The sequence below is a fragment of the Macaca mulatta genome, chromosome 11 (assembly GCF_049350105.2).
Source record: "Macaca mulatta isolate MMU2019108-1 chromosome 11, T2T-MMU8v2.0, whole genome shotgun sequence".
Taxonomy (NCBI): Eukaryota; Metazoa; Chordata; class Mammalia; order Primates; family Cercopithecidae; genus Macaca; species Macaca mulatta.
Window position 1 is genome coordinate 8778348 of NC_133416.1, and position 9202 is coordinate 8787549.

Here is a 9202-nt window from a genome sequence, read left to right on the forward strand (position 1 = left end):
ATGATCTCGGTTCACTGCAGCCTCACCGCCCGGTTTCAAGGGATTATCCTACCTTAGCCTCCCAAGTAGCTGGGATTATAAGCGTTCGCCACCACGCCCAGCTAATTTTTGTATTTATAGTAAAGATGAGGTTTCACCATGTTGGCCAGGGTGGTCTCAAACTTCTGACCTTACGTGATCCACCCGCCTCGGCCTCCCAAAATTTGGGGATTACAGGTGTGAGCCACCACACCTGGCCCTGATTTACATTTTTCAAGGATCACTTTCTGCTATGTTGGAAATAAATTTTGGGGTGGGATGGATGAAAACAGAAGCAGATTGAGTTATGAGATAAACATATCAGTTGAGAGATGATGATGGTAAGAAGTGGCAGTTGTCTGGATATATTTTAAAGAAAGAAAAGCAAGATTTTCTGACAGATTCAGTTGAGCTATGAGAAAGGAAAGAAGTCAAAGACAGCACCAAGGTTTTTGACTCAAAACACTGGGCAGATGGAGTCGGCTTTACTAAGACGGAGAGGCCTGAGAGTGGGGTCAGCGTTTGAAGGGAGCCATAAACTGAGTTTGGGAATTTTAAGTTCAATTCACATAACTTATTAGACATCCAAGCAGAGATACTGAATCAGGAGTTTGACATACAAGCCTGGAAATAAACATTTGAAAGTAATCTCCGTTTTGGGCAGTATTAAAAACCGTGAGATTAGATGACCTGGATTAGAGCTACATGTAAAGGAGGTAAGAGGTGAAGGGATTTAACCTTGAATGTGATTGAAAAAGCATAGGGTCAGAAAGCAGTAGGGGAAAGAGGAGCAACAAAGAAAACTTTGAGGCCGGGCTCGGTGGCTCATGCCTGTAATCCCAGCACTTTGGGAGGCTGAGGCGGGTGGATCATGAGGTCAGGAGTTCAAGACAAGCTTGGCCAACATGATGAAACCCTGTCTCTACTAAAAATACAAAAATTAGCCAGGCGTGGTGGCAGGCGCCTGTAGTCCCAGCTACTCGGGAGGCTGAGGCAGGAGAATTGCTTGAACCCAGGCGGCAGAGGTTGCAGTGAGCTGAGATCACACCATTGCACTGCAGCCTGGGTGACAAAGTGAGACTCTGTCTCAAAAAAAAAAAAAAAAAAAAGAAAACTTTGAAAGAGCAGCCGCTGACTTTGAGGAAGCCCCAGGAAGGATGGTGTTCAGGAAGTGGGAGAAGAAACTTTTTTCCCTGTGGAGAGAGATCCTGATACTTCAGAAGCCCCTGATCCTTCAAGTGAGTAAGATGGGGACAGGCCGGGCACAGTGGCTCACACCTGAAATCTCAGCACTTTGGGAGGCCAAGGGGGGCAGATTGCTTGAGCTCAGGAGTTGACCATCCTGGCCAAGATGATGAAACCCCGTCTCCACCAAAAATATAACAATTAGCCGGGCTTGGTGAGGGACGCCTGTAGTCCCAGCTATTCAGGAGGCTGAGGCAAGAGAATCCTTTAAGCCCAGAAGGCGGAGGTTGTGGTGAGCTGAGATTGAGACACTGCACTCCAGTCTGGACTTCAGAGTGAGACTCTGTCTCAAAGAAACAAAACAAAACAAACAAACAAAACAAAACAAAACAAACCCACTATCCCACCACCATGATACCCTTAGAAGAAAATGGGGATTGGAAATTGGCCATTTGATTTCTTTTCTCTCTTTTTTTGTTTTTTGTTTGTTTGTTTGTTTTGTTGTTGTTTTTTTCTTGAGTCACAGTCTTGTTCTGTTGCCCAGGCTGGAGTGCAGTGGCACAATCTCGACTAACTGTGACCTCCCCCTCCTGGGGTTCAAAAGAGCACGTCCGACTAATTTTTTGTATTTTGGTATTTTTAGTAGAGACGGGGTTTTACCATGTTGGCCAGGCTGGTCCTGAACTCCTGACCTCAAGTGGTCCTCCCACTTGGGCCTCCCAAAGTGCTGTGATTACAGGAGTGACCCTCCATGCCTGGCCTTTGTTTTGTTGTTGTTTGTTTGTTTGTTTTGAGACTGAGTCTTGCTCTGTTGCCCAGGCTGGAGCACAGTGGGGCGATCTCGGCTCACTGCAACTTTCACCTCCCGGGTTCAAGCGATTCTCCTGCCTCAACCTCTCCATTCTCCTGCCTCAACCTCTCACGTAGCTGGGACTACAGGCGTGCGCCACCAAGCCTAGTTAATTTTTGTATTTTTAGTAGAGACAGGATTTCGCCATGTTGGCCAAGCTGGTCTCAAACTCCCGGCCTCAGGTGATTCACCTGCCTTGGCCTACCAAAATGCTGGGATTACAGGCAGGAACCACTGCGCCTGGTGGCCATTTTAATTTTTTGCAATGTCAAGGTCATTAATGTCTGACTCTGAAGAGGAATGTGTGGAAGTGGATGTGAAAGCCTGATTGGAGAATATTCAAGAAAGAATGAGGGGAGAAAAATCACCAACAGGCAAAGAACACAGACAGAGAACTCTTTAAAATTTTCTTACACTTGATCACATTCTGTAAAAGAAATTGAGAAGAGGAGTGGTAGCAATAGAAGGGTGTGGGTTACAAGAGGGAATTTTTTTTTCCCCTAACAAAAGAAAACTTGTGGCCTGTTGCGGTGGCTCACGCCTGTAATCCCAGCACTTTGGAATGCCAAGGCGGACAGATCACTCAAGCTGACGATTTCGAGACCAACAACAGCACAGTTTACTGCCACACCACCTCACCCACCGCCGTCTCTTAAAAATACATAAATTATGGCCGGGCGCGGTGGCTCAAGCCTGTAATCCCAGCACTTTGGGAGGCCGAGATGGGCGGATCACGAGGTCAGGAGATCGAGACCATCCTGGCTAACACGGTGAAACCCCGTCTCTACTAAAAAATACAAAAAATTAGCCTGGCGAGGTGGCGGGCGCCTGTAGTCCCAGCTACTTGGGAGGCTGAGGCAGGAGAATGGCGTGAACCCGGGAGGCGGAGCTTGCAGTGAGCTGAGATCCGGCCACTGCACTCCAGCCTGGGGCACAGAGCAAGACTCCGTCTCAAAAAAAAAAAAAAAAAAAAACATAAATTATGGCCGGGCGCGGTGGCTCAAGCCTGTAATCCCAGCACTTTGGGAGGCCGAGGCGGGTGGATCACGAGGTCAGGAGATCGAGACTATCCGTGGCTAACATGGTGAAACCCCGTCTCTACTAAAAATACAAAAAACTAGCCGGGTGTGGTGGCGGGCGCCTGTAGTCCCATCTACTCGGAGGCTGAGGCAGGAGAATGGCGTAAACCCGGGAGGCGGAGCTTGCAGTGAGCCGAGATCGCGCCACTGCACCCCAGCCTGGGCGACACAGCGAGACTCCGTCTCAAAAAAAAAAACAGGCCGGGCGCGGTGGCTCAAGCCTGTAATCCCAGCACTTTGGGAGGCCGAGATGGGCGGATCACGAGGTCAGGAGATCGAGACCATCCTGGCTAACATGGTGAAACCCCATCTCTACTAAGAAATACAAAAAACTAGCCGGGCGAGGTGGCGGGCGCCTGTAGTCCCAGCTACTCGGGAGGCTGAGGCAGGAGAATGGCGTGAACCCGGGAGGCGGAGCTTGCAGTGAGCTGAGATCCGGCCACTGCACTCCAGCCTGGGCTACAGAGCAAGACTCCGTCTCAAAAAAAAAAAAAACAAAAAAAAAAAACATAAACTATTTTTTTAAAAGAAAATTTATAACAATTAGCAGACACTCCGAATTTTATCCCACCCTAATCTCTGATAATCACTAATTTACTTTCTGTCTCTATAGATTTGCCTAGGCTGGACATTTTATATAAGCAGACTCATACAATATATGACTTTTTGCATTTTTACTTCTTTCATTTAATTTGTTTTCCTTTTTCTTTTTTTTTTTTTTTTTCCGGTGTGGCAGGGTCTTGCTCTGTCACCCAAGTGGGAGTGCAGTGTTGTGATCAGGACTCACTGTAGCCTCAACCTCCTGGGCTCAAGTGATCCTCTCACCTCATTTTTTTATTTTTTGAGGGGAAGAGATCTCACTATGTTGCCCAGGCTGGTTTCGAACTCCTGGGCTCAAGCAATCCACCCGCCTCGGCCTCCCAAAGTGCTGGGATTACAGGCATGAGTCCCCACACCCGGGCCCCACTTAGCTTGTTTTTGATATTCATCTACGTTGAGCATGAATCAGTATTTTATTTCTTTTTTGTGGCTGATAGTGTACTGTATGGATATAATACATTTTGTTTAAAGGGTGCACTTGCTGTGTCATATGGTAACTGTTTAAATTTTAGAGAAACAGTCTTTTCTGCTTCTATTGAGATGATTGCATTTTTTTTCCTTTATTCTATTCATATGATGTATTACATTGATTTTCCTATTTTGAACTAATCACACATTTCTAGAATAAATCCTACTTGGTTATGGTGCATAATCCTTTTACTATGTTGCTGGATTTTGGATTGCTAGCATTTCGTTGAAGTTTTTGCCTCCATATTCATAAGGGACATTAATCTATAGTTTTTTTCGGGGGATATCTGTCTGGTTTGAGTATCAGTGGTCTTTAATGTGGCAACTTGGGTAGGCGATAGACCCCAGTTATTCAATCAAACACTAGGTGCTACTGGCATATTTATTTATTTATTTTCTTTTGAGACAGAGTCTTGCTGTGTTACCCAGGCTGGAGTGCAGTGGTGGGGCTGGGATTACAGGCATGAGCCACCATCACGCCAGGTCTTGCTACTGGCATTTTTAGATGTGATTAAAATCCGTATTAATTGTCTTTGAGTAAAAGGGATTATAATTTGAGAAAGCCTAATGCAATCAGTTAAGGCTTTAAGAGGAATTCTGCCTAGGGAGAGCAGCTTCATCTCACACTGAAGGGTTCCAGCCATCTTTTCCGACTTGCCAAGACAGTTCCAAGATTGCATAAGCCAATTCCCTACAATGAATTTCCTCTTCTTTTTTTTTTTTTTTTTTTTTTTTTTTTTTGAGACAGTCTGGCTCTGTTGCCCAGGCTGGAGAGCAATGGCACAATCTCGGCTCACTGCAACCTCCACTCACCGGGTTCAAGCAATTCTCCTGCCTCAGCCTCCCAAGTAGCTGGGATTACAGGTGCCTTCCACCATGCCTGGCTTTTTTTTTTTTTTTTTTTTTTTTTTTTTTTTTTTGAGATGGGGTCTTGCTCTGTTGCCAGGCTGGAGTGCAGTGGCACAATCTCAGCTCACTGCAACCTCTGCCTCCTTGGTTCAAACAATTCTCTTGCCTCAGCCTCCCAAGTAACTGGGACTACAGGTACACGCCATCACGCCCAGCTAATTTTTGTATTTTTAGTAGAGACGGGGTTTCACCATATTGACCAGGCTGGTCTCGATCTCCTGACCTTGTGATCCACCCGCCTCAGCCTCCCAAAGTGCTGGGATTACAGACTTGAGCCACCACGCCCGGCCTCGCCTGGCTAATTTTTTGTATTTTTAGTAGAGATGGGGTTTCACCATGTTGGCCAGGCTGGTCTTGAACTCCTGACCTCAGGTGATCCACCTGCCTCAGCCTCCCAAAGTGCTGGGATTACAGGCATGAGCCACTGCCTCCCGGGTTAAAGCAATTCTCCTGCCTCAGCCCCCCAAGTAGCTGGGACTACAGGCGCATGCTACCATGCCCAGCTAATTTTTGTATTTTTAGTAGAGATGGGTTTTCACCATTTTGGCCAAGATGGTCTCAATCTCCCGATATCGTGATCTGCCCACCTCAGCCTCCCAAAGTGCTGGGATTACAGGCATGAGCCACCGCACCTGGCCTCAAATTCACTTTTTCTTTGCTCTGTGTTTTTCACCAATGTACAACACTGCTAACTTAGGAAAATCAAACATAGTCTCACATGGAAGATTGTTGACTATGCTCTGAAAGTCAAATTTGGCTGCAGCTTTATTTTATTCCACAGGTTTTTTAATACAGAAACGACCAGCTATGTCTTAGGATCAAAATCCAGAACAATCAACTGGAAATTACAGTGAAGATGAACAAAACGGAAAGCAGAAATGGAGAGAAGGAGGAAGAGAAGCAGGCAGAAAGAGAGAGCGAGAAAAAGAAGAAGAAAATGAGAAGGAGCTGGAAGATGAACCGGAAAATAAAAGGAAAAGGGAAAATAAGAAACACAAACAGTATCCCGAGAAAAGATTAGTCAGCAAATCCCTCATGGACACTCTCTGGGCAAAGTTTAAGTTAAGCAGGTGCCCCACAATACAAGAGAGTCTCTCACTCTCGTTTGAATTTGACATGACACATAAACAGGTATGACGACATTAATAGACACTTCTTCATTGATAGACAGAGTCACTTGTATGGTGCTATTACTCACATAGAGCAATATTTTTATTACTGTATTAATTACCTCCCACACCTCATTTTTTGCAGATAAGTCAATGGTTTTGTAAAAAGAGAAAGAAATATAATAAAGAAATGTCCAAGAGAAAGCATAAGAAAAACATACGAGGTAAGAAAGTGTTTCTTGTAAAATAAAAGGAAGTAGAAGGAATATATTGACTTCCGGAGATGGTTTGTGTTTCCATCATTATTGGGTATGCCCATAAACTTTTTTTTCTTTTCTTCTTTTATTTTTTTAGAGACGGAGTTTCGCTCCTGTTACCCAGGCTGGAGTGCAATGGCGCCATCTCGGCTTACCACACCCTCCGCCTCCCAGGTTCAAGCCATTCTCCTGCCTCAGCCTCGCAAGTAGCTGGGATTACAGGCATGCGCCACCACGCCCAGCTAATTTTGTATTTTTAGTAGAGATAAGGTTTCACCATGTTGGCCAGGCTGGTCTCGAACTCCCGACCTCAGGTGATGCACCTGCCTCGGCCTCCCAAAGTGCTGGGATTGCAGGTGTGAGCCACCGCGCCCGGCCCATTTAGATTCTTTCAAGAGCAATTTGATAAATGGGACAAAGAGGGAAGTGAAGACAAGAAGATGACACCAATGGACATGAGAATGACAGATATAATAAGTTAGAGGTCAAATAAGAGTATGGAAAATGATTGATAAAGGAACTTCAGATCATAATTATCTGCCACTACCCTGGTCACTCCCCAGATTTCATCAAATATTTTGATATTGAAATGGCTTTCATAATTCATATGAGAAACCATCTGACACCCACCTAAGTCTTAGAGTTCTTGAACTTTGTGAGGCTCACTGACCTTCACCCTTTTACAGCCAACATCTAGACCTTGTTATCTCGTATATCTCCCACCAGAAATCTCCAACGCCAAAATTCCCTTCCCTAACTTTTCTCTGTTATTTTGGCTATTTCATACTTCAGTGCCACCTTATAGAGAGTATAGGCTTTGATGCCACCGTTTGTTCTGATCTAGTAGGACCCTTCTGGCCTCATTCAGTTCTCTAAAGTCTGGACTAGGTGATTAATAACCTGAATCATTATCTCACCAACACCCTTGATTCCCTCCACTCTCTTGCCCATTTGTCCTTTTGCACACCTGTCAACAATGTTAGCCTTTTGTGAGTATCCAAATACTCCTATACCAGTGTGGTTGGTAAACTTCAGTTTTTTAAAAATCAGAGGCCAGGCACAGTGGCTCCTGACTGTAATCCCAGCACTTTGGGAGGCCGAGGCATGAGGCCAGGAGTTCAAGACCAGCCTGGCCAACATGGTGAAGCCCCACCTCTACCGAAAATACAAAAATTAGCCGGGCATGGTGGCTCACACCTGTAGTCCCAGCTACTCGGGAGGCTGAGGCAGGAGAATCACTTGAATCCAGAAGGCGGAGGTTGCAGTGAGCTGAGATTGCACCACTGCACTCTAGCCTGGGCAACAGAGTGAGACTCAGTCTCAAAAAAAAAAAAAAAAAAAAAAAAAAGCCGGGCGTGGTGGCTCAGGTCTGTAATCCTAGCACTTTGGGAGGCTGATGGGGGATGGATCATGAGGTCAAGAGATCGAGACCATCCTGGCCAACATGGTGAAACCCCATCTCTACTAAAAAATACAAAAATTAGCTGGGTGTGGTGGCGCGTGCCTATAGCCGCAGCTACTCAAGAGGCTGAGGCAGGAGAATCGCTTGAACCCGGGAGGCAGAGGTTGCAGTGAGCCAAGATTGTGCCACTGCACTCCACCCTGGCAACGGGAGCAAAACTCAGTCTCAAAAAACAGTAGAAATAAAAATAAAAAAAGAGCCGGGTGCGGGTGGCTCACGCCTGTAATCCCAGCACTTTGGGAGGCCGAGGTGGGTGGATCACTTGAGGTCAGGGGTTTGAGACCAGCCAGGCCAACATGGTGAAACCCTGTCTCTACTAAAAATACAAAAATTATCCAGGCATGGTGGCGCATGCCTGTAATCCCAGCTATTCTGGAGGATGATGCAGGAGAATCGCTTGAACCTAGGAGGCGGAAGTTGCAGTGAGCCGAGATTGTGCCACTGTACTCCAGCCTGGGTGATACAGTGAGACTCCATCTCGAAATAAAATAAGATAAATAAAAATCAGAAAAGAAAAACAAAATAGGCCGGGCGCGGTGGCTCAAGCCTGTAATCCCAGCACTTTGGGAGGCCGAGACGGGCGGATCACGAGGTCAGGAGATCGAGACCATCCTGGCTGACACAGTGAAACCCCGTCTCTACTAAAATATACAAAAAAACTAGCCGGGCGAGGTGGCGGGCGCCTGTAGTCCCAGCTACTTGGGAGGCTGAGGCAGGAGAATGGCGTGAACCCGGGAGGCGAAGCTTGCAGTGAGCCAAGATCACGCCACTGCACTCCAGCCTGGGCGGCAGAGCGAGACTCTGTCTCAAAAAAAAAAAAAAAAAAAAAGAAAAGAAAAACAAAATAAGGCTTATTATTATTATTATTATTTTTTCATTTGAGACAGGGTCTCACTCTGTACCCGAGGCTGGAGTGCAGTGACACAATCATGGCTCACTGTAGGCTTGACCTCCCAGGCTCAAACAGTCCTCCCACCTCAGCCTCCTGAGTAGCTGGGACCACAGGCACGTGCCACCTCATCTGGCTAATTTTTATATTTTTTGGAGAGATGGGGTTTTGCCATGTAGCCCAGACTGGTCTCAAACTCCTGGATTCAAATTGTCTGCCCGCTTTGGCCTCCCAAAGCGCTAGGATTACGTGCGTGAGCCACCATGCCTGGCCTCAAATCGGGTTTTCTTGTTGACTGTGTTGATGCCTCAGGGATGAGATGGAGTCAAAGATGAGGTCAGGGTTTCTGTTACGCATATTTGATAATTCAAAATAG

General features: G+C 46.2%; 1 protein-coding gene across 1 annotated transcript; it reads left to right on the forward strand.

Moving 5' to 3' along the window:
• Positions 1-1175: 1175 nt before the first annotated feature.
• On the forward strand, positions 1176-6324 carry NANOGNB (NANOG neighbor homeobox). The gene is made up of 2 exons (XM_077955957.1): positions 1176-1256; positions 5926-6324. Exons 1-2 carry the CDS (start codon positions 1176-1178, stop codon positions 6244-6246), a joined length of 402 nt encoding a protein of 133 aa, XP_077812083.1. The 3' UTR covers positions 6247-6324.
• The last annotated feature ends 2878 nt before the right edge of the window (positions 6325-9202 follow it).